The sequence below is a fragment of the Varanus komodoensis genome, unplaced genomic scaffold (assembly GCF_004798865.1).
Source record: "Varanus komodoensis strain SLA01 unplaced genomic scaffold, ASM479886v1 scaffold143, whole genome shotgun sequence".
Lineage (NCBI taxonomy): Eukaryota > Metazoa > Chordata > Lepidosauria > Squamata > Varanidae > Varanus > Varanus komodoensis.
In genome coordinates, this window is record NW_025335417.1 from 275,233 (window position 1) to 301,376 (window position 26,144).

General features: G+C 41.7%; 1 protein-coding gene across 1 annotated transcript in view; it reads left to right on the forward strand.

Moving 5' to 3' along the window:
• The window catches only part of LOC123020202 (dual specificity mitogen-activated protein kinase kinase 6), a gene marked incomplete at its 3' end in the record, with an annotated part of 66,421 nt that overhangs the window by 23,004 nt on the left and 17,273 nt on the right, over positions 1-26,144 (forward strand). Inside the window, exon 2 of the mRNA XM_044423634.1 lies at positions 22,849-22,915. Within this exon, the coding sequence (XP_044279569.1) occupies positions 22,849-22,915 (67 nt within the window). The remainder of the gene's footprint in view (positions 1-22,848; positions 22,916-26,144) is intronic.

Sequence of the window (26,144 nt, forward strand, 5' to 3'; positions counted from 1 at the left end):
CTCCTTTGTTTTAGACACTGGCTAGAAGAGATGGTGATTTCTCATTACATGGTGATGGAATGTGACCATTTCCTTAGTTAAGTTGTCAAGTGATTCCTGCACAGAAAGTAGGCAAAGACTGCAGTGTAAAGGTAGCTTGCATCCATTAATATTTGTTTCCCAGAATTGCATCATTTTCTTTTTCCTCACCTTTGTCCAGCACAGAATGTTATTTTTCTTGTAGGAATTGTAATTATACTGTGTTTTTCATCTTTTTAGGCCTCAAACAGCTGTCCTGAGATGTTTTTATAGGACAAGATAGAAATGCCTCAAATAAATAAACAATAAATAAACAGAACAAAAAATAGAACTTTCCAATTCTCCCTCTTTGCATAGTCACTTTAACATTAAACTGAGATTTAACCTGGTGTATAATAAAGGTTCTTTAAATTCTTGAAAATACCTTGCTGTAAAGATTCTGGAATTTCCTGTGTGAACTGCATAGTGCAGCGAATGTACACAATTTCTACTATTTCAGAAATTTCTACTATTGATCTTGACTACCAGTTGTTGGGAGGTTTATCTCTTAAGACTGACTTACTGACAGTAAGCCATTTTGTCACCATCCCTTTTGACTTCACACACTGGAATGCAGTCCCTGAGAATTTCTCCCAAAATGAAATTTGGCCCTTTGGCTGAAAGAGGTACTGCACCCCTGGGTTGAAGCAATAATAGTCACCAATGGGCGCATAGTTAGGGTACTGGAACACCACTGGGTAGGCATATTCTGTGCCATGCAACAATTCTCCATATCTACCTAAGTAGCAGTCTGTCATCCTTTGGTTTCATTCAGACTGCTACTAACTGAAGGCTAAGCAACTGATCTTCTGTATCTTCTGATTAAATAATAATAATTATGGCATCACGTCTGTGAGCACATATGACTTGTAATGATCCCCCTCCCCCCTGCAATCATCATGCTGTGAATGAGCTGTCTGTCTCCAATCTGCCTTGGCCATTATGTTGCTTTCCCCTTTATTCTCTTGTTACTCTGGGACTGACGGGATTAGGCTTGTACTGTGTCTGTTCTGATAATTTTTTCCTGGTGCAGGAGACACTTTTTATCTCAACAATCAGGCTTGTTTTTACAATTGCACATGGCAAAAGCATTACAGCAATTTAAAACGTCAGGACGTGGAGATATTTCCTCCTTTCTGTGGAAGTTTTTCGGCACTGTTGGGATGAAGAGTCTGATGTCACACAGCAGTCTGCTACATACATAGAACGAATGGCTGGAAATGTCCAGGTCCTTTTTTCTTTGCCAGGTCAGGAAACTTTGCATCTAGCTCCCAGATTGTATGAATCTGAATCAGTGGCATTACTGAACTTTGTAATTCCTTGGTTGCCAGAATATGAATCTCAGCTATTCGTAATGCTCCTCTACAGCTCACATTCTGACTTGATCCATGAGAATACTTTTCCTGCCCCTTTGCTTACTTGGCAGCAGCAGCTGTGGAAATGACACAGGGAGGTTGTTTTTAATCTTCGGAGGCTTCATGGCACCTGAGATGCTGCCATTGCAGCATTTCAGGTAGAAAGAAGAAGGAAGAAAGCGCTTCCACCACTGCAGCCGAAGTGCTAAAGCAAATAAAACTTTAAATCTGTGCCACTTTCCTTCATTATTATGTCAGGGTAATCTTTTAATACAGGGGTCCTCAAACCTTTTCAACAGGGGGCTAGTTCATTGTTCCTCAGACTGTTGGGGGAGCAGACTATAGTTTGAAAAAAATATGAACGAATTTCTATGCACACTGCACATTAAAAATTAATTAAAATTAAAATAAATTAAAATGTAAACAAATAATTAAAATGTTTGCTCTGTTCACTCGAGCTGTAGCAGAAGCCCAAGATGAGGTGGGGAAGAGCATGTCCATATTTAAGGGACATTTATTTATTTATTTTATTTATTAAAACATTTCTATGCTGCCCCATTCGCTGAAGCCTCGGGGCGGCTCACAACATAAAATACAAAAATAACAATATAAAAATAACAATATAAAATAAATAACAATATAGAACAAGTCGCCCTGGCCGGATAAATAAGCAAATACTGTTAACAATTAAAATGACGCTTAAATGTCTGTGATCATGCTGGAGGGGGAAAAGACGGACGTCAGGCCATCTCCCTCCCAGCATGATTGCGGCCATCTCCCCCTGCCCGAACACAACTGCGATTGCGGCCATCTGCCCCCGCCCCCGCACGATTGTGCAGGGAAGACAGGTGCAATCGTGGGCGCACTTGTGCAGGGAAGACGGGTGCTATTGCAGCCACCCCCCCCCCCCAGCACAACCGCGATCACACCTGTCTTCCCTGCATGAGTGTGACCGTGGCCATCTTCCCACCGAGTATGCCTGCATCGGCTCAGAGCTTTTGTACTTTCTCAGATACTGTTTTCTCCAAGTGAGTCCAAAACCTCTGAGGCGGGCCAGATAAATGGGCACGGCAGGCCGGATTTGGCCCGCAGGCCATAGTTTGAAGACCCATGTTTTAATAAAAGGCACAGGTGCGAAATAGACTTAAAATTCCTGTTTGTTTTTGACCCTAAGAGTCAGGGTGGTTGGAATTAATACTTAGGAACAAATATAGTTTCTCTCAAGATCATGCAAATAAAAGAGAATCAATGTGGTGTAGTGGTTAGGAGCATGGGACTGGGACTCAGGTGATCTGGGTTCTAGTCCCTGCTGAATCATGGAGCCAACTGGATGACTTTGGACCAGTCAAGGACTCTTAGCCCAACCTACCTCACAGGGTTGTTGTTGTAGGGATAAGACTGAGAGCAGGAGGAGAATGATGTAAGCCACTTTGAGTTCTTCAAACAAAAAAAGTCTGGGATATAAATCTAGTAAAAAACAAGCACTTTGAAGTCTGTGTGAGGAAAGGTTAGAATGTCTGGGACTGCTGAGCTAGGAAAAGAGTTGTGTAAAGTGTGTGTGGGGAGCATATGATACAGATGTATAAAATTTTGCATGATGTGGGTAAATAGGATAATAACCCAAGGTTATCCAGTGAAGCTAAATGAGATTCAGGACAGATAAAATAAGTGTAATCTATAGCTGATTGCACAGATAGCTTGCAAGTACATATATATAGCAGTGGCCTTCTGGTTGGATTACTGCAGTGTGTGGTACATGGAGCTGCCTGTGAAAGTGGTTCAGAAATGTCATGTAGCACAAAATACAGCTGCTGGGCTATCAACTTGGACTGGCTGGTAAGACCATGTGGTACAAGTGCTTTCCAGACTGCGATGGATCCCAGGTAATTCAAAGTGTTGGGCCCAGAGAATTTGAAGGCGCTCCTGCTGCTCTGTGTGCTAGCCCTGGACCTTGAGGCCCTCTTCTGGGTGCCCTGCCAACAAGGGACTTCTTCGGTGTGGTGCTCTGTTCACAGAATGCCTTCCTGAAGCAGGCTCGCTTGGTGCCTCTGCTGTTAATTTCTCGGTGCCAGTTGAAGGCATTTCTCTCCCGCGTTTTAGATTTTTAAAATATTTTTTTACATTTTTGATGTTTGTAACCTGTCAAATTGCATGAACTGCTCTGAGAATGGGGCAGCAAATAAATATCAGAAATAAATACAATCATTGTGATTGGCTGCCGCAAGATGTAGTGAAGGTCACCAAGTGGGATGGTTTGAAAAGAGAATTAGATAAATTCATGGCTATCAAGAGCTACTAGTCATTATGGCTACATATCAAGCATATTGTGGTGGCTAGCAGTCATTGAAGAGAGTATGCCTTCAATTCCAGTTTCTGGGGAATGCACCTGGAAGGGTGCTCTTGCATTCATGTTCTGTATGTGGGCTTGCAGGCACTGTCTAGCCAGCAGCTGTGGGAACAGCACGTTGGACAAGAGATGCCTTTGGTCTGATTCAGCAGGGCTTTTCTTACGATTTCTCTAATGCTGCATGTAATTGCCATTAACCATCAAGACTGGCAGAATTAGCCCATCATCAGTCTGTATCAACTAATCTCTAAAATGCTGCAAGAGTAATCAACCTCCAGTAATCAACCAACCTTGCTTTTGGCATAGGCCCAGCGCTTCCTTCAAACAGAAACTGAATAACAAGGCTTATAATTCAGTTTGAGATTTTGGCATTTTCAGCAACTGTATTTAAATTACAGCAAATAGGAATATTAAGATACAGTACAAAATGATGGAGTTAATAATCTCATCTGTAATCTAAGGCTCCTAAAATCTTTTTATGGCAAGAGTTTTTCAGGGTGAGAAGAAAGTGCGTTCTTTTGTAAGTGTGAAGAAGTGCAATCTGGTGAATTTGTTTTGAATTCCATTACATAACTAAATTGCAGAAGAAAATGCACTGTGGAACTGAATAGTAATATATGTTCATGTGCACTCAGCTCCCCAAATGTGTTTACTAAAACACATTAATTTATCATTCTTTCCAGTGAAGAGCTGTCCTTCTCCTTTTCAGGAACCCACCTTCCATAAGGAGAAGGCACTGAAGCCAAGGATGGGGCCAGTACACTTCCTTTCCTCATTTGTTTAATCTTCTCAGTTTAGGACAGTGTCAGCAGGCTTATAGAGAGAGACAAACGTTGGAGAAATTACATTTGCCAAATAAGGAGTTCAAAGTGGCACTATGGAAATTGCAAAGCAGCAGATTGGGAAGCTGTGTGATCAAGGAAGTTCAGGTGCTGGTGACAGTGTTGAGGTGTGGGAGTGGAAGTGGGTAAACAGAGCAGGAACATGGAAGAAACAGCATTTGACGGGAGGGATGGACCCTTTCCAGATCCATTCCTCTAGCATCTGTGGACTTCCTCTCTCACTCGGCCCAGTCCTGCAAAGCAAGCCTAGCAGACTCCTAGTTGTGCAACTGGTAACCTTCCCCACCAAGCGTAGCTACCCAGAGAATGGCTGCAGGATGCAGAAGAGGGATGCTGTGAATGGTCATGCCAGGCACCATTCCTGGAGACTGACCTGCCTTGCCCAGTGCTGCTGGTGGTGGCAACGCTGGGTGCTGAAGAGGGTCTCTGCGAGCCGTCATGTCAGGTGCCATTCCCAGTGACTGATCTTCCATCTCTGGTGTGGCCAGGAGTGGCACCACCAAGTGCACAAGAGGGCACTGCTTTCACAGTGCATAGGGCTCTATTCCTGGCAAACATCCTGTGAACACTGGGAGCTCAGGGCTCGGTTTTGGGAACCCAACACTGGGAGTGCAGGGTGACAACGAAGCAGACTGGAGTCCATGGAGCTGAGCCCAGTGAATCCAAAGGATTCCCATCGCCAAACAGATTCCTCACACATCCCTACATATGCAGTTATATTTACTTGGCTTTGGAATAAGAGGAACCCCAAAGGTGTCACGTCTGAATTTAAAAATAGAGAAGAAACCCTACAGCATGGAGGTAAATTCTATGGCCCCTGGACGGTGTCCAAAAGTTTATAAGGTATTGCGGATTCTCAGACCTGAGGTTGGAGACGGTGCTTCAACTTCACAGTTGGGAACTGGAGTTGTTGTTGTTGTTGTTGTTGTTATTATTATTATTATAACATTTCTATGCCGCCCCTTGCCGAAACCTCGGGGCGGCTTACAACACAATAAAATACAATGAAATACAATAGCACATAATAAATTACCATTAAATACAAAGTACAAAAAATACATTGGTTTACAAATATAAGATTAAAATTATCAGTATAACTTAAGTAAATAAAAATATAGGAGGAGAAAGAGAAGGAAGAAGAAGTTGCCCTGGCCAGATCATATGTTTTAACAATTCAAATGATGTTTAAATAAAAAGGTCTTTACCTGGCGCCGAAAAACCAGTAACGACGGTGCCAGGCGGACCTCTTTGGGGAGTGAATTCCATAGGTTGGGCGCCACCGCAGAGAAAGCCCTCCTCCGAGTACTTACTCTCCTAATTTCTTTCGTGGAGGGTTCCCGGAGAAGGGACTCTCCCGCAGATCTCAAAGGGCGGTCGGGCATATACGGACGTAAGCGCTCGTTCAGGTAGCCAGGACCCAAGCGGTTTAGGGCTTTATAGGTCATAATCAACACCTTGAATTGGGCCCGGGCTTCAATGGGAAGCCAGTGAAGCTGATGGAGGACTGGAGTCATGTGAGCATAACGCCCCGTCCCCGTCAGCAACCTGGCAGCTCTATTTTGCACCAATTGAAGTGTTCGGACTGTCTTCAGGGGAAGCCCCACGTAAAGCGCGTTACAGAAGTCTAGGCGGGAAGTCACCAGTGCGTGTGTCACCGTCGCCAGGCAGTCGTACTCCAGGTAGGGGCGCAGCTGATTAATCAGCCGAAGCTGAAGGAAGGCGTTCCTCGCCACCGCTGTCACCTGAGCTTCCAAAGAAAGCTCCGGGTCGAGGAGTACTCCTAAGCTGCGGACCTTATCCCTAAGAGGGAGTGTTGCACCATTCAGGACCAGGTCAAATCCACCCTCTCCGAAACCCGATCCGCCAACCAACAGGACCTCCGTCTTGTCTGGGTTGAGTTTCAGTTTATTTGCCCTCATCCATTCCCTTACCTCGGCCAAGCACTGGTTCAGCACAGCCACTTCCTCACCTGGATTAGTGGAAAACGAGAGGTAAAGCTGGGTATCATCAGCGTATTGATGATTCCGCAGCCCACACCTCCTGATGACCTCTCCCAGCGGTTTCATATAGATGTTAAATAGCAGAGGGGATAGAATGGAGCCCTGTGGTACTCCATGGCATAGCCGCCATGACGTAGAGACATGGTCCCCCAGCACTACCTTCTGGAATCGACTGTTGAGATAGGAGCGGAACCACTGCAGAGCAGTGCCTCCAACCCCCAATCCCGCAAGTCTATCCAGAAGGATACCATGGTCGATGGTATCGAAAGCCGCCGAGAGGTCCAGAAGAACCAACAGGGATGTACTCCCCCTGTCCTTCTCCCTGCACAGGTCATCACACAGGGCGACCAAGGCAGATTCAGTACTGTACCCGGGTCTGAAGCCGGACTGAAAAGGATCCAGATAATCAGTTTCATCCAAGAGTGCTTGGAGTTGTCCCGCCACCACTCGCTCCAACACCTTGCCCAGAAACGGGATGTTGGCCACAGGTAATTAGCTATGGGTATTGAGATCAAGAAAAATAATTAAAGTAATTCTGTTAGTATGATAACATGTTGACCTGACGTAGGGTGGAGATACCTCAGAATTTGGGCCACATACACTGCCAAAAATGGGACAACTGAAAGACCCTTCTTGGGTTTGTTGGCTTGGGTGGTGGGATGACAGTCAGGCAGGCATTTATGTTTCCTCTGTTAATCAGTGAAGGAAGCACTTACACACTGTTGCACTTTCTCTCTGTGACCATCTAGAGTCCTAACAAATATTCTCTGCTACATCTTCTGGAACCTTCAGGTCAGGTTGCCACCAATGGGTACACACACAGAACACTTTTCCAGAGATCCTGCACATAGGAAGTTCCCGTGCAGGCCAAAATGAAGAGAGGAACTTTACATTGTGGAAAGGGGAAAGTAGTAATGGAAGGAACAGAATTTAAGACATTTAAGCTGCTACCTTTTTGATCATAGCAAATCTTGTTCACTTCTATTCATCCATATAAACCTTCTGGCTAAAAACATCTCCCATGTTGCTGAAAACTTATCAGTTATGAAGAATTTGTTTGTTTTCTTAATTAAAATTCTCTGCAAGACATGCAGTATTACTTTGCAAAATACCTGCATATAAATCCTAAAGTACTTGCTGAGCAAAGTATTTATAGCACTTAAAGCAAATAAACCAGCATCCCAATAAGTAGAAGTTTGCCCAAGTGACTGAAAGGAATAGATGCCCTTTTCTTTTTTCCTTTGTAACTTCAGCTTTTATTTATTGAAACACCACCTCTATTTACAGTGGCTCCAGGCTTCACCAGATTTTAAAGATTTGAAATGTGATGGTTCATGTGTAGATTTTATGTATAAATTCTTGTAAATGTTGCTTCCCTGCAAGGAGAGGAGAATTTAATTTCCATGTTTGCTGATATAATCTGTGTAGATCTGGTTTGGAGATGAAGAGCATCGGATGTCGAATCTCGGGCAAGTGTGTATGCTAAACACTAGAACGATGAAACGACTCTCGTAGCGGTTTGATTGAAAAAGGAAATCAATTGGAATTACCAGGATATGAGGCCTATTGAAGGGGGAGGAAAAAATGTGCCAGGACTTGTGCTATTTGGTAACAGCCATTCCCTTTAGGGACTGAATGATTAATGGAGAAGGCATCTTTGCAGGATTTCCTGGCTTGCACTGGAGGGGTGGAGTTCTTATATAGCCAACTCATGTCTGTAGGTTATTGATGGACAATTGGCTGTCAGGAGCCATAGCATAACATATGTTGCAGTGAGATTAGCTGAATGTCAGGAAGTAGTAATTGTGGCTTATAGTCCCAGCAGGGAGGTGGGTGGGTGTGGAATCTGCTGACCTACATTTGTTGACCCATGCATACTTTCACATCAATTAATTTTGTAAAGCATCTTTGTCTTTCTGTGTTGGACATTAGACTTTGCACAAGTCAGAGCACTTAAAAAAACGAATGGCAACAAGAAGAGAAAAATCATTCTGTTGGAGCTGCTGAATGCACAAAGACACTAGTCAGATGGACAGTGAGATCAAAATCCAATGATGTAAAGGGAGCGCTACCCATCATTTGCAGAACTGGACAGGTAGTGCTGCCTTACCATATTAATGGGGATGAGGAGACCAGTATCGTCTGGTCAGCAGTGTCCTTGCATCCCAGTCCTGTTGACTGGCCCAGCCAGATGGCCTGTGTCAGATCGGTTGGCCTATATGAAGTTGCCTCATACTGAGCTAGACCGCTTCCAAAGTAACTAATAGCAGGCAAGAGTCCAGCCCTGCCTGGAAATGCTAGGGATTGAAACTGAGATGTCTTTGCATGTACACCAGATGCTCTTCCTTTCTGCATGTACAGCTGATGCTGAACCATGGTCCTTCTCCAACTTGAACCTGTACTTCCAAAACAGACTGAAGCCTTAATCCTATGCTGTGATCTTCAGCAGGGAAGTTAGACTGCTCCCAAAATGCATCAGAGAGTAACTGGTGTAGTCTGTGTTCAGTAGGTTTGCTCCCAAATTGATTGCTGTTGGTTCTGTCTTGAACTTTTGGGTATGGTGTTAACTCAGCAAATCAGAAAACACTTTTGCATTTATACCTCTCTATGTTATTACATTGCACTTGAAGCATTTTGCACATATTTGTTCCTAAGACAAGATCAAGGCAGGAGAAATACTGTAACACCTTTACATGGTTAGTGTGGGAAAACAATTGGCTTGGGAATGGAGACTGTATTATTGAAGCTGTGGGATGGGTCTAGGGCTGCTGCTTGTGAACTTTTGCTGTTGTGTCATCTTAACTGTGTGCTTCAGTGCTATTGTTAATTTCAGTTTTGTATTATTTGCTGCCTTAAGGACCTGCTGCTTGAAAGCCCAGGATACATATTCATCAAATAAACATACAGCTTTAAAAAACAAAACAGTTTTGCTGTCCTCCCAAGCTTTGGTCCCCTGCCTTCCTCCTTGCACATTCAGGCTATACTTTGTAGAACTCTGAACGTACCATTGAACATTGCTGCAGCCAGTTGTTTTCACGAATAACTGGATACCACTATCTTTAAAGAGAGATTAGCAAATTGACTGAAGTGCTTTATGACAACATTATATGCCTTTTTAAATTTTGGCACCCTGGGTGTCTGTTTTGCAGTAGCTCACTGGCAGAACTTCTGCTTAAAAGTGGTGCGAGCTATGCAGTGCACCAGTTCTGTTTTTTTCATTAAGGCAAGGAACGTGACAAGCTCAGAGGAAAGGAGAACAAGTAATTTGTCCACATGATGTTTTCTTGCTGCAGTGTTTCTTGGAGAGAGGATTATGAGGTGAAGACTGGTTTGGCTGATTGGACTGCAGTTACAGGGACACATGCAATCATGCCACCCAGTGTTCTTCTGCTTTCAAGTAAGCATTGAATTTTAAAATTGGGAAGTTGGACCAAGACTCCAAAGTTCCACTTTGGTACACAGATCTAGACTGTTCCCAGATCTCATACAGCCTTTTTGGACTTGAGTGGAGCAGTGTTCTTCTGAATGCTCTTCCATATCATTGCCCCTTGACCTGTAGAAAACTCACAGATCGGGGAGAGGGTTTTGCATTTAGTCTACTCCCTGCATGCTAGTTTTCTGTACACAGGGATTTTTTTCTTGCACAGTGGCATATGAATTCTCCACCTGCAATTTAGTGGTGTCTTCCAGGAGGACTGTACCTCATGTATAACTGTCTGTGCACCCCTCTAGCACCTTAGCTACAGCATATGAGGCAGAGTAAGCTTTATGTCTAAGAGATATTTTTGAGTTGCTGCCAGTCAAGGTAGATATTACTGAGGCTTGGAAGATGGTATGATGTTCTCAAAGCTAGCCATCTATATTCTAATCCTTGGTGCATTCTGGTAATTCCTGGAAGTAGCATTGCGATGTATTCCACTCAGCATGCATGCATTAACAAACTATGACTATAACTTTAATCAGTATCTCTAAATTACAGCTGCAATGCTACATTCTGGAGGTTGCAAGGAGTGCCAATACCACCCAGGGTTCTTGAAGTCCAGAGTTGGATTGAAAATGGACTGCAGCTTTTAAGGGCTTGCTGTATAAACATTTGGGATTAGAGAAAGTGATCCTAGAGACTGCAAGCAGAAAGCCTTGGCAAAGTTCCCTTTGAAAAAAGCAGGGCCATCATTCTCCACATTTTCAAGGTTTTCCTTTCCTTAATACTCAAAGCTAATTCATGCAGAGAAAGATAGTTCATGCCTGATCCCTCTTACTTTTCCCAGGATTACATGAGCGGCCCTGTGGAGAAGTAACAGTGTATATGCTAAGACTTCCTAGATACACTCCTAATATGCTCTAAGGTTGTTGCTAGCTTTCTTCATGGATTGAAAGGCTATAAATTTCCTCAACCATGATGTTTGCCTCTCTCCCAGTAGTATGCATCTGCAAAGCCAAAATTCACTTGGTCTCATACTCAACAAGATGTTGCCTTTAAGAATCTCTTGGAATGTGTATAAACTCAGGTGGGGGGTAATAAGCACCTCTGCTCTACAAATCAAATACTTAAGGGCCACTCTTGCACTATTATTTCATTTCATTTCAATTTACATTTACATTTCTATCCCACCACATAGCCCTTTGGTTTCTCTGGGCAGTATACAAATTCAGTATCTCAATACCTATTAAAACAGTATAGTAAAATCCAAGATAAATAATACATAATACCATAATGAAAAATACAGTATCAAACATAATAGCAAATATCAAACAATATCAAATATTCAACAATATAAAGAACAGTAAAATAACAATAATAAAGCCACAATAAGCCAAAATTTCAAGAGGACTGCATCTCTGCATTAAACATGAATGATTCTGGCACGATCTTTTCTTGAGCCATTCTGTTAATCTGTTCTTTCTTCTCTGCCTTCTGCCTTCCCCCTTCCCCTGGATTTTTGCACCCAGCTCTTCTGGTAGTCCTGCTTTTCTTTCTTTTCTGCACTGGGAAGTTCACAGATGCATGCACCAGGTTGCCAGTGGTTTACTCTATGTGTCAAGAACATGGGAGAAAAGCCAGCATTGTTGAATCCATATCCTCAAGAGTGCCCCGTTAGTCATCATCTTCTTATTTCTTTTCTCCAGCCTAATTTTTCTTGTGCAAGTGAGAGATGTGGCTGGGGATGGGATGGTGTTTTACCCTTTACCCAGAACTGTCGAGGGCAGCTCTGCTCTCCCATCATTCATTCTGGGGTTTTCTAAAAGACAGCAGGAGAGACCTGTGCTGCTTCTCTCCTCTGCAAAAGCCCACGTTGAAGTGAAAGACACCTTCCTCCTTGAATTCTCTGCAGTTCCTGGAGAACTTTATGCAGGGCATCCAGAGCAGTGGATGTATCCAGTAGTATGGAGGAAGAGTTGTCATTGGTGGCTGAATTTCTGGCCCCTGGTAATAGCCTCAGCCTGGGAGGAGAAAGGCTGTGTAGGAAGAACAATCTAGGCCCTTTCTGTAAGTGTGTCACCTCTGATTTTACATTGGCATTGCTAGGTTGTTCTTTGGAAGCTCCTCTGTGTTAAAGCATATGGCTTAGCCTAAGCATGAATGGGCAGCTTGTTATATGAAAGCAAGGCATGGGAGGACTATACCATCCTAGTTTTTGCATGCTTGAATTGATCTCAGGTGCCTGGTAATGAAAAGGCCTATGGCATTTGCCCTATGCTTGTATTTGTTCTCTTTCAGAAATGTATTGGGTCCTTATGAGAGCAGTGGAATTCACATGCAGTAGTCCTGTGCCAGGCTCTTTGGAGAGACAAATGGCTGTTTTGTCTCATAGTTTATTTTATATGTATATGGATCTGAAGATGTGGCCAGAAAAAGCCTTTCCTTAATGACTCCTGTTTAGTCTAAGGATGGTAAATGTTTGCAAATGGGAGCTGAAGGAATGCAACAGGTCCTTATAGCCTTGGCTAATAGGAACATAAGACTCTTGCTGGAACAGCCCATCTGGGCTGCATCCTGTTTCAAATAGTGGCTAGCCAGATTCTTCTGGGAAGTAAATCAAACAGGTTATTAAAACAAAAGCTCGTGCCTCTTCTTCTCCCCGAACAAGTATTTAGAGATGCATTGCTCTGAATATGAGGATTTATTTTTAATTACATTTCAGTATGGCCTAATAGCTGAAGCTCTCTGAGTGGTTCATAGCAATTAAACTCAGATAAAATTAATTTTGTGTCCCTGTGCTGCTTTTTTATATAACAACCAGATAACTATTATTGTGGCTCTTATTATTTATTTCTTCTACTATTCAACTGAATGGTTCTCAAAGTGGCTGACAACAGGTTACAGTAACGCAGATCCCCATCCCCACACATGCACAGCTGAAGGCTGGAGCCAGACTGGTGTACTGCCTTGCATTTGATTTTAAATCTGCAACAAATAAGTCTTGCTCCCATTTGAAGCCAGTGACCATCATCACACCTTGAGGCATCACATTCTCCAAGTTCTGTCATGAATCTAAAGGCAACTAGTAGCCCATTAGTCATTTCTAGAGAAACAGTAGATGAGTGTTAATATTATGTGAAAAGAACAGACGTTTTCTGTAATGTCTGCTCCATATCACTCTTAAATGTTTGCCCCTCTATTGCTGAGGAGATGATCTGGTGCTCTCTGGATGTTTTGGACTACCACTCCCATCAGCCCTAGGCAGAATGGTACATGGTGGAAATTTCAGGCATTGTAGCTCCAAACATTAGGAGGCCACCAGATTGCATACTGCTGCTTTGTGATGTCCCTCCATTTTTATTCTCCCTGTGTAGCTTTTCTGTATCTTATGTTTCTTCCTTATCACTTTTATTTTAATGGGGCAACCAGAACTGTATAGCTGCACTATATTCACATAAAGGTGTCATGCAGATCATTTTAGTTTAGTCCCATTTTGAATCTCTGGGCCTAGCTTTTTTCCTTTTTCATGGCTGTTCTGCATGCTCTGTTTTTGTTGAACTACTTAGACTAAGATCTATTTTCTAAATAGTCACCATGAGTCCTGTGAATTTGGATTTTATTTGGTATGGTTTGGTTTATTTGGGGAGGTATTCACAATGACCATTATTTTGCATTTCCTTAACTGAACTTCTTTTGTCATTTCCCTGCCCTGACATCCCCAGTCCACCCTGTTTGGAGAGGTTTGTTTTGGAGTTCTTCATGGCCTACTTGAATATTCACCAACCAAAATAGTTTGCTTATATTCACAATTTGGTGGATCGCTTCTCCCTCCAGCCCCCAGATTAGTATGGTGGCCTTCCCCATACAGATCTGTGGAGTATTCCATCACTTGCCTCTTTCTGATGTGAAAAGTATAGTGTGGATCCTAACTTCCCTTCTGTGAATAGAACAGACGTCATGCAACAGAGCTTCCTGCCTCTCTCTTTCCTTTGCCTTGTTGTCCACTCTGCCCCTGTGGATTGCAGGGCAGTTTGGAGTGGTATGAAATAAGTTGCAGGGGGGTGCTACAGATGCAGCAGCAGGAGGAGGGACTCTCCTCTCTCTCTTGTGAATGGGGAGGCAAATTAGAACCCAAGCCACTGTATTTATTTCTGCCATCTGGTGTCTGCTTTTTAATCAGTTAGCAGTCCATAAGAAAGCCTGCCCTTTTATCCAATGACTTCTTAGTTTATCTGAGAGCAGCCTTTGGTGAGGGATTTTAAGAAATGTGTTTTCTAAAATCCAAGTATAGTAGACTCTTGACTATCCAGCTCATGACTATCCGGCTTCACAACTATCCGGCCTCTGTACTATCTGGCCTAGTTAAAAAATAACTATCAATGAACAGTAAAATAAGTTTAAATAATTTTTGTAAGAACTAAGCCTACGCTTTACATTAATGTTCTGTTTATTTTGAAAGTGTATGTATTCATACTGTACAGTGTACATGATTTTATGTTTCCTGCAATTAAGTTAGACATTACAAAATTTATCTTAAAATGTGTACAATATTTTTATCCTTGGGCTTCCTTTTTCTGTAATAAATTTTTAAAACATACAGTACAGTACAAACATTTTTAAAGTACTGGCCTGTACTAAGAGGTCAGAAAATGTGAAAAGAGTGGGTTTTGGTATAAAAAGGGGTTTTTTTTAATGGCATGGGTGGGGTAGTGAGCATTTATAGAACTCTGGCCTATCCAGCTTTTTTGTTATCCAGACTGCCCTTCCACCACATCAGGCTGGATAGTTGGAAGTCTACTGTATATGTCTGTGCCTGCTTGGGTCAGTGTGGTGATGATGGGTACTGTGATGCTCATTAATACTCCCTGTCCCTTCTAATTTTAAAATCTATTTTAAAGAAATTGCTGAGTAGCCCAAGTGCTGCAGAGCAGGATGATGTTCTTTACATGTCTACTGTCTTCATCTCCCCAGAATGCCTCTGAACAAGGGATACGTGAGAATTTAGTTCCTCCTCACAAATCATTCAAACATATCCTGTTTGCATCCCAAAATAAGTACATAAGTAGAAATATAATTATTGGAAACGTTGTAAATTCCTCAACATGCATTGATGTTTACCCATTTTCACTCTTGGGTCCAGTTGTTGAAGGCTGGGTGGCAACGGGAGGGAAGGAGGAGGATGCAGTAACTTGGGGGCAGGGAAGAATAGAGGGACCAGGGCAGAGGGAGGAGGATGTGGATGGGAAAGGTGAAAAGGCAGGCAGGGAGACAAAAGAGGACAGTTTGGGTACAGGTAATATGATGCAGTACCCAGGAAGCAGGGGAAGAAAGGAACAATGGGGGTGGGGAGAGGATCCCCCAAGGAGAGGCAGGGGATAGTAGGGTGGAACAGCATGGATGGTGAGAGGGAGAAAGTGGTTGACAACAAGGGTCAGGAAAGAGAAAGGGCACAGACTGTGTGTGACAGAGATAGACAGGAAGGCTGATAGTGCTAGAACAAAAGAAGATGCATGCACATAACCAGAGAAAACTGGGATCTAGTAAAATGAATTCTTGTGATTTCTTTTGCAAAACTACTATCAAATCACTTCTGTGCCTGCAAATGCATTCAATGATTTTCCTGGCAACCCTTGTAAAAACCTTGAAGAGCCATATGGATCTAAGTATTTGGCTCTATGAATGTATGGATCTATGAATTTGTGCTGCGATGGTGCCGATAAACTCTTGACCTGTAATTTTTACTTTGCAGTCTATGAACAGCAGTGTAAACTTTATTTTAATTGTAGTTTTGAAATGAGCTAATAGAAAAATAATTTGAATTCAAGAGACTTTCCGTGTGTGCATAAATATGTGGGCACAACCTGGGGATCCAAGGGAGGAGAAAATTTACCCAGGTTCCTAAAGTTTGGGGACTCTAAGTTTTCTGTATTGCTCTTATTTACATAAATTGACATTCTAAGAAGGGTGGTTATAAGATTCTTGGCTACTGGAAGAAAATGTCAGTGTTACTAAGGATTCACAAATACAGCACTTGCCAAATAAACTCTTGTTTTTTTCCCTTAGATGCCTAAGTAAATAAAATTATTCTTACAGATTATATTTTCCAGGTCTTTTAGTTAATGATTCTAGCACAGCCAAGTTAATACCTGTTGTGCTTGTGCCAGTGTCATTAAAGTAACAGCCCTGGAAAATGATCTGTAATGATGGTCTCATTTTGAAGGCAGCTCCCCTGCCTGTAGGGCCTCCTGCAGTTTAGGAACTGCCCCACTTGTTTTCCAGCCCATTTCTCTGTGAAAATAGGTTGGAGCATTTGGTTAATAATATTTTTGTTTCAATCAACAGAACCTTTTAGTCTGCACCACAAAACCAAAATTTGACTGTCTAGATCAGATTATGAAGTCTTCGAATCCCACAAAAGACTTTCAAGGCAGCCAGATTGTTTTTGGTGCGACCCCACTATTTTTTCTAAGCTGACAACTGTTGAAATTTGGACATTTGAGTGAAGGGAAAGCCATTGCTTTAATCAGGGGTAAGCAGTCTTTTGGGGCTGTGGACACATTTGGAATTTAGAGATAATCCTGGAATACCTGTGCAAAATGACTTCCATAGACAGTGTTGCAAAAAACAACCTGTTGAAAAGACTGGGTACCAGGTTGAGGTAGTGTCAGAGCTGCAACACACTAAACTTGTTTGAACCTGCAGTTTTCAGCACCAACAGAAACCTATTTCAGAGTAATATACAGCTTTGAGGAGGGAAATGTTATCTTTTTTAAAGGTGGGGGCAGGGCACCTTGGTGGGCACCAAGAGAGAATCACTGATGCCCACAGGCATTATGTTGCCTACTGCTGGTTTAAATATATCTGTTACAGCCAGCTTCTCTCCTTCAAGTCTGACTCCAAATTTAAGTTTGCTAATCTGGACTGTACATTTTGTTCTGCCCTGACTTTTTAAATGTTAATCCCCAGTTCATCTATTGAACAATAACTACATCAAAATAAACAAAGATCTTCCAGTGACTTGGGCTTCCTAATTGCTTTAGTGTGTGAGGCTGCCAGCCCCTGGATTCAAGTACTTTGGTACCTGGTTGGAGTGAAGGGGAGCACCTAGCACTAGCCTGATGGTTGAACCAGGGGGTGCAGAGTCGAGTTGTTTTGGGCAGGATGGGTGCAGGGCCAGTGTGAACCCTGTTTGCATATTCATGGTAGCCTTTCCTAACTTGATTACCTTCAGGTGCTTTGAATTCCAGCTCCTACATACCACCAGTTATTGAGGAACTTGAGCCAGAGGTGATCTTGCATCCATCTTGCTTGAGGAATCCTGCGGGCTTGCCACCAGGTGATCAGAGTGCTGAACTAGATAGAGCTTTGGTCTGATCCAGCATGGATTTTCTTATGTTCCTGGCCCACAGCCAGTCAGTGGTCAAGGATGTTGAAAATAGTTGTCCAGCACTTAGGCTCACAACCAAACATTTTAAAAAAATAGCTCTGCTAATATGAGCCATGCTTCTGAATTTTGAACGTTTTAATTTGGGGTGCTTCGTATGAGAGCTGGTATGGTGATGTGGTTAAGAGTGCAGGACTGGGACTCAGGAGATCTAGGTTCCAGTCCCAATTCAGCCATGAAGCTTACTGGGTGACTTTGGACCTGTCGTGGACCCTCAGCCTAACCAATCTCATCAGGATGGTTGTGAGGATAAAATGGAGAGGATGAGAACCTTTTAAGCCTCCTTGGGTTCCTTGCAAGAGAAAGAAAGGTTAAATGTAATGTAATAACCATATGTTCATTAATATTCATGGCAGAAATGCACGTGTTCACTGTAATGCACATATGCTTAGTATCTTAGATAGAGAGGGCAGCTGATATAAGTGGGGGTAAAGAATGGCGATCTTATGTTTGTAAAAAAAAATAAAATAAAAAAGAGCTCAAACATTCCTCAGCATTGCTTTCATGGATCTTCCATTTCTCTGAAAGGTCAAAACCTTTCCAACCTGTTTTAGTGGTCCAGGATAGATTTAAAAAAATTAAATTGGGTTTTTTTTTTTTTGGTTTAAATTGAATTAGTTTTAATAAAATTCTTTTTCAGGAAAAATCTAAAGATAATTTTATGTTTAAGATACATTATAGTCCAAAGGTTATTTATCATAAAATAAAGATTAATTTTTGATTATGTCGCATGAGTCTCTTGTCATGCAATGTTTACATTTCTGGTAAATGAATTCTATTTGCAATGTCATGCTCTTCCAGAAGTTTCTGTAAGATTATTGGGCAGTTTTTCTGTTTAGAAGATACTGTCACAGATGCTTGGTTTTACAGTTCTCAAAGCTGTAAATTTGTGTCTGCAGAAATCACATGCCTCTTCTGCACAGCAAAATATTATAAAATAAGCATACAGAGTTGAGAAAAAAGATCTTAATCCATTGTTGCTTTTCATATCTGTGTAGACAAAATCAACCCCTTACCTCTTAAGCACTACATTTTTAAAAAATGCAATGAATACAAGACTGTTGGGAGTGGAATAGATCTGCACAAGAAGCCAAGTGTGAGGTGGGCAGGGCAAGCAGTAAAGAAGAAAGTGAACCCTTTTGAGCAGAATACTGCATAAGTCTTTGGATCTTTTTTGTGTGTAGCCTGAGGTTTATCATATTATACTTCTCCCCTTGGAAGAGAAAACCTTTAATGGTAGCAGGCTGTAAAAGAGATCCAGTTTGGGAATATTTTAATGAAGTTACCTACATGTAAGGCAGGCATGCCTGCAAATTATGTAGAAAATCCTGATTTAAATCTAGCCTTATTGACTAGTCCTGTAGTGGTCAGTAAGAGATACTGGAGCGTCATTGAATTAAGATCAGCTTGAATAGGCCACAGGACTGCCTGTCTCTCCACTGTGGGTGTGATGCTGCATGTCTCCAGCTGCCTTGTCAGTCATGACTGGCCTGGGATTCATCGCACAGTAGCCTCTTGCTGAATTTATTAAGCAGGACAAGCTGAAGAATGTGTGAGCGCCCACAAGTGTGTGTGATTGTGTGTGGGGCTGGGGAGGGAAGACCTCTTGCTGTTCCTGCTGCCACAGTAAAAAAGGCATGGAGCCAGCCAATACGCAACAGGTGTTAAGTGGAGGTCCTTGAGTTTCCTTGGAGGCACGTATGCAGGTGTTAAAGACACATTGCTGGAGAAGGGGTTTTGTTTTTTTTAGTTTGGCGACCTGTCAGCGTTGCAGATCAAAATATGACCAAATGCTTACTTGATATGTCCCCTCCAAAACAGTGTTGCCTCTTTTCACTTTTAAAGCAACTGTTTGCTCAGCTCTCAGTGGCCTTAAAGGGCACATATGAAGTTGCCTTGTACTGAGTTTGAACTTTGGTCCCTTTAGCTGGATATAATTGACACTGACTGGCAGTGTTCTGGCAGGAGTTTTCCGTCCCTACCCAGAAACACGAAGGGAATTGAATCTGGGAACTTCTGCATGCAAAGCATGGCCTGTATCTCTGGGCTGCATCTCCTCCACGAACTTTCAAAGCATAATGGCAGAGGGGGAATGGACCACCTACTGTTTACAAACACACTTATTTATTTCAAATTTATTTATTCTCAAATTAAATGCCACTCTGTAGCCTGACAAGACTATACTTATATGTGGCATGCATACATGGCTTGGTATCCTATACCCAACAGAAAAATGCTTGCTGACTTGCTATTATAAATCTCTCTAGAAAACAATCACACAGCCGGTCTAGAATGTCTGTTAGTTTTTATTCTTAGATCAGTCTTCCCCAAACTGGTTCTGCCCAGATATGTTAGACTGTAATTCCCATTCATTCCGGCCAGCATGGGAATTGCAGTCCCAACACACCTGGAGTGCATTAGGCTGGGGAAGGATGGGCTTTGATTGCAAGTCTGCGAACAAAGATGGCTATAAATAGCAAATATTAATTGCATCTAGACTCAAACCTAGAAATGAGAGTTCAAATACTGATCCAGGGCCCTGCTTACTTAAGAGCACATGTGCATTGTGTTTCCGTACGGGCAAAAGCTTCCTTGTTTGTTTGTTTTAATGGAGCCAGCAGCTTCAGCAAAGAAAAAAGAATCAGGCACAGAAAAGAATAATCTGTCATGAAAAGGACTTCCTTGGCAGGTGTGGAAACTCTTTGTATGCAGTGGAGCATCTGCACAGGTAAAAAACTGAGCTGAATTCATGGCAAGCCTTTCCGCAGCAAGGTGAACTGGTTTGCCCTGGGCTCTTCCATGATAATGAAAAGTGTTGATAGGTTGCCACAGAACTGTTTAAGTGTTGGCCCTGCTGGGGTGGGTGAGACAAGTGGGCAGTCAGGGTTCTGCTTCAGAACAGAAAAGTGCTGGGTTTGCTTTGACTTGAACTGGGGTAGGGTGGCAGGGTACAGTGGCTCATTTTTGCTTCCTTGCATGTTTTCTTTCAGGAGTTTTGGGATGTATGTTCAAATCTTTTGTCTGTAACCCTGGAAACTAAGATCTGAACTTACAGAATGAGATCAAAGACATGATGTTTTCTTCCTAGTATCGCCTTATTGCGGCCCTGTTAGGAACATGTTGTCCTGTGCTGTTTCTAAAACTCCCATTGTTACAGTTGGCTAGCTTTTGTTTTTAAAAGGACTTTCTTTCATTTCTTCTTTCTGTACATGCTTTAAGCTTGTGCTCCCTGGCAACATGTAATTGTGCTAGTTGGGCAAATTAAGGTATGTGTTTATAGAGTGGCACCTTTGCTTTTCCCAACCCAGACATATTGTAATTGCTGGAAGCAACAGACTGAATTATGAGAGAGGTATTTTTAACAAGGAAAGTAATTAACTAATGTTGCAATAGAGACCTAAGAAGATGGGGTATCTCCCATCATTTTTAAGTCACTTTAAAAACAACAACAACCCTCCCTCCATATTTATAAGAATAATAAAGATGCTGCAGGAAAAAAGTCATGCTTTTTGATTTTGTTCACAAAAGTACCTGATGGTGGTCCAGGGATGTATCTTGTGAAACGCATATATAATCTAAGTAGACTTGTAAAATGCTCTTTTTGTTGAGTTGGGGAGGGGAAATAGATTCATGTGATTGCCAATGTTACAAGAGCAATAACATGAAAATTGTCATTTAACTGCTACAGAGACAGATGCAGTGAGAACACCATCCAGTCATATTCTTTGGATATTTTTCTGAGGATATAGGCAAACCTCTTGAAGGACTGAGGCCTAGCACTTGCATTGGATCCTTGGCAGGTGCTGTGATTTGGTCTCCAACAAAGTCTGCTGGTCACTTGTAGTGGCGGCTTGCGCCTTTCAGAATTCTGTCCTGAGAGTTGAATAGCTTGCTCCATTGGCAGCTGCTTTTAAAAGGGCTTTAAGAATTATATTAGTTATCTCTGGCTAAAGTTTTCCTGGATTGGCTCTTCTTTCATATTTACATTAACTTTATACACCATTATTTGAAATAACATTTTAATTTAGCTGCCATTTTGAAATGTTTTAAATAAATAAATAAAGCATAGAAATGGTTTAAATAAATAAATAAAGGTGCTTTCTAATTTTACTGATTTATATTGTCAGCTACCTTGGGGAGCATCTGGTCTTGAAATGTAAGAAATCTATTGAAGAAATCTATTCAATGATTTAAACAAACAAACAAACTTCCCCATTTGAGGTCAGCGTCATAGGTATTCCATGTTAGGGAGGGAAAAGATGGTGCATGGAGAATAAGTTGAAAGCAGGCATATTTTGTAACAGGCCACGACGTCATCACTGAACTTGGGGCACATCAGCCTCCAGTTTCCTGGCTTTGAGGAGTTTGATCCCATGGGTGATAGCCCCAACTGTGACCAAGATTTCCCCCTTTTCTTTTTAGTCTGTCAGTTCCTATGGTTTTTTAAAATATATAATTACTGTGTTGACAGTTCTATCAGCTCCCCTAAGGTTTTTCAGTCTATGGATGCCTGCAGCCAGAGTTTAGTGGTTGTTTGATGCTAAAATAATGTTCTGTTTGCCTGGCCTGGCTTATTTACTCTTTTGGCTTGTGCCTTATCTATCTGCAAGCTAAAATAGTGGAGGCTGATTCAGAAGCCTATTTTAACACATTTTAGGTTAAATGGATTTATAAAAGGGTTTATCCTATCCCTGTATAAACAATCACATTGCATCGCGACCTTTGTGTCTACCTGTAGAAGTTCACACCCTCTATCCAAACAACCTAATTTCTGTACTAACAAAACTTTAATTTTGTCCTGGGGATAAATTCTTCAATTCATGCAATTTAAAAAAGCACTTAATATGTTGCTTCAGTTGTGAGTTCAAAATATTCTGAGGTCAAAAAGGGTATGGGAGGAATAGGACAGAAGAGTCTGAGCTATTACAAATGACAGGCCCTATACAAAAACTCTTTTGACTGTAAGACCTGCTCAAGCATCCAGTATAATTTCCAGGTTTTCCACATAGATCACCTGTATAATTTCAGCTCTCCTTCATATCATGGAAAGCGACAATCATATTTTCAGGGAAAAATGACCATGTCAGGAAATCAGATCACTCTTCCACACTGAGTGCAATATTGAGAATGTGCAGATGTGTGCCTAAACTGTTTCTTGCATCTATTAGAACATGAGATCCAAACTGAATCTGAACAAAGGAACTTTATATTTTGAATATAAACTTCAAAATATAATTCTGCACTGTGAATATTCCAGGGGAGACCTGACTGGTGTTTATGTCAAATTAAATCAGACTCTACAAACATGCCCTCTGTTGCAAGATGTGACAAACATTTAATGAAAAACCTTTCTAAACATCTTTCTGTTACTTTATTTTGCAGGCAGGAAGAAAAATCCAGGGCTGAAAATTCCTAAAGAAGCGTTTGAACAGCCGCAGACAAGCTCTACGTATGTGTATCTTGCAATTACACTTCGGTGGGGTTAATGTGGGAGAGGGTTTGGCTTATTAGGCAGCCATTTTTTGTGGTCCACCAGTGCCCTCCCCTCACTTGAGTCTTCAGACACATGCACAGAAGCCTTCAGAAAGTGGGAGGTGGGGTCATCTGTTTGTGCAGGGTATGGGGAAGCAAAGGAATTCTTTCCCGCTCTAAAGGAGCTTCACTTCCAAGAAGGAGAGCAGAAAATAAGATTTCTGCATTAGGAATCTGATTGGTGCCGGCATCTTGCTCATCAGAAAGCTTGGTGCTCACGTCCTTGGCAAACTTATGAGTGGATTTGTGGTTGCCAGGATTGAAGCGACTGTACAAAGGAAAGATTTGTTCATAGAGTTGACTTTCCGTAGTACAACTACTCATTCAGTTGACGTTCAAAGTGGGCTGGGATGGTGAAACCATGGATTATTTCTGTTTTCCCTGGTGTTGAAGGATAGAACAGTGAGCAATTGTCCAGGTCCTCTAAAATAGTGAATCTAAACTAAGGTCTTATTCTGCGATTACAAAAGTACCTTTTAACCTCTTTTTACTACTTCTGGTACTTATAAAGAGTTTAAGGGGACAAAACAGAGTCATTTTACAAATGCATACACTAAGCAGAAGAAATCTGGCGATTATGATGTTAATAGGATAAGGAGTCTGGTTTAGATTGATTTGTTTAATTTAGAAGAAAGAGTAATGATAGTGGTATAATCACTAACGATGACTAATCCAGGAATAAACAACTTAGTTGGACCATCTAGATGTTCTGGACCACAGCCCCCATAATCAGATCACTGGTCATACTGGCTAGGATTCATGGAAGCTGTAGTCTAATACATCTGGGGAGCCACAGAACCAGCGCTGCATGTGCTAAGATGCTTTTGACCTGCTTTTTCTAATGTCATGCCTGGATGCATTTGAAGGCAACCATTTTCATGTCTTTTTATAAGAACCTCTTGCTTTGGTGTTTGTTAACCCTCGGGTGCACCTAAGACATTTCTTTGGATCGTGACTATAAGCTGCTGCATTGAAGCAGTGATTCTCAGGTTGCTGGCTTGTTAACAGGTTATCAGACAATTCATCACAACCGGATCTTGCCATTTATGCCAAGGCAGTATATTGGGGGAATGGCATGTAACAGCTTGTTGTTTTGACTACAGCAGTCATAATGAACAAAGCTCATATTCCTTTTGCCACCTTCTCCCGTCTTTTTGAGTTTGTGCTATGTCACATTAAATAATTTTTGAATCTGTTCTTGTCTTGGAAACTGCACTCAGCATTATTCTTGGAAGGCAGTCTATTGCTTTCAGAAAGCATGTTTAGATTGCAGGCGCAGAGAAATAGATTCTCAGATCCTCAAAATCTGCTGACTTCCCTGTTGCTTGAGAGTCTGCTGACAATTCATTGGGTGGTGCCACAGGCTTTCGGCTTTCTTCATGGTACCAAGCTATAGAGTGCTTGTGTCAAGTTGGCCTCTCTCCAGAATTCATCCTGTCTAGCGCTAGACTTATTTTCTCTTTCACGTGCTTTGCTTCCTTCAAAAAGTGCTCTGTGAATTCTGCCCTCAAGATTAAGCATTTGCAGTCCCCCCTCTCCTTCTTTCCATGTCAGACAACAGAGCATCCAGCCCAGTGAAAAGAAGTTTGATCTCCACCACAAACCTGATGTTGCAGATGCAGTCAATAGGAAGGCTTGCAAAAAATGAAATTTCTTTTAGCTTTTAATTTTCTTGTGGAAAGCAATTTTTCTTCTTTTTACTCCTTTCCTCTTTGATCTTTCAAAGGGCATTGCCTACATCATCAACTGATAGAGATAGTTGTGTCTGTGGTATTACGGAGCCTTGTGCCTGGATGCTGGAATAATAATACTAAATCTGTGAATAATAATAGAGGAGTATATTGGATTGAGAAGACATTGCTTGAGTATGGAAGGATTTTGACTTCAAAGAGGAAGATGCAGTGCAAATTCTGTAGAATTCTCAGACTCAAGTGAGAAGTTCAGAGCTTAGCTTCTTGGACTGGTGAAGACTTAAGTTAGAGCCTTCAATGAATTAATTACCTGCTTTTCAAATAATTTAATTGATAGATTATATTGATACAGGTAACTTTTTGAGGTCCAAAGGCATCACTATTTATCTGTTTATTAGATTTATATTCCAGTTTTTTTACACTGAACTCGGAGCAGCTTACATCATTCTCCTCTTCCTACTCTCAGTCTCATCCACATAAGAACAACCCTGAGAGGTAGGTTGGGCTGAGAATCTGTGACTCTCTCAAAGTCACCCAGTTGGCTCCATGGCAGAGCAGGGACTGCAACCCAGGTTGCCTGAGTCCCAGTTCTATGCTCTTAACCACTATACCTACACTGGATTTCTACAGCAAAATGTGTGGCTGCCACCATAAGCAGACCATGATTGTCTTCAGAGCTCTAGTGCATCGGCTCTCCATAAAGACCGGCAAGGTTGGCAGGCTCCAGTCTTATGACTTTTCCATTAGTTGTCTTACTAGATATGGGAAACCCAGGGATGCTCATGTTTGCCCAAGTTCTTTCAACTGCTCTTCAAGGCTCTGTTTGCCTTAGTCCCATTCTTGTTGGCCGTCTGTTTTGCAGTTCATTCAAATGGTATAATGGTAAAAATGGCACCAATTTTAGAAAGTTGTGTACTTTCTGGTATGTTTTTAAGTTATTTATTTTTCAAAAAATTTAGACCTTTAAAAGTACATATTTTTAAAAATCTACATTTTGTGAACATAAATGCATATCTTGGAATTTTCAGAAATTTTTGGAGAACCTATGTTCCCATTTGCATTTGTAATTGTGAATGGAGTATTTTGAGTTATTTGCAAATTAAAACAAAATTTTAAAATATCCTTAGACCCTGTCTTATGTAATTCCCCTCTGAGAGATATATGGATGATGCCATATATTGCTTGAAAAACAGCTAATAAATGACTTAAATTAGTAAATCACATGTCTAGTAACTCTCTTCCATCCTAGTATTTAGTAGAACTCACCTTGCTGTGAGTTCCTTCTGCTTTGCCATGGAGCCAGCTGGGTGACTTTGACCCAGTCACAGATTCTCAGCCCAACCTACCTCAAAGGGTTGTTGTATGGATGAGACAGCCGTGTACATTTTCCCATTCCTGCTCTTCATCATTGTCTGCTTATGGTGGGAAATAGACATACAGCTCCAGTTTTCAGTA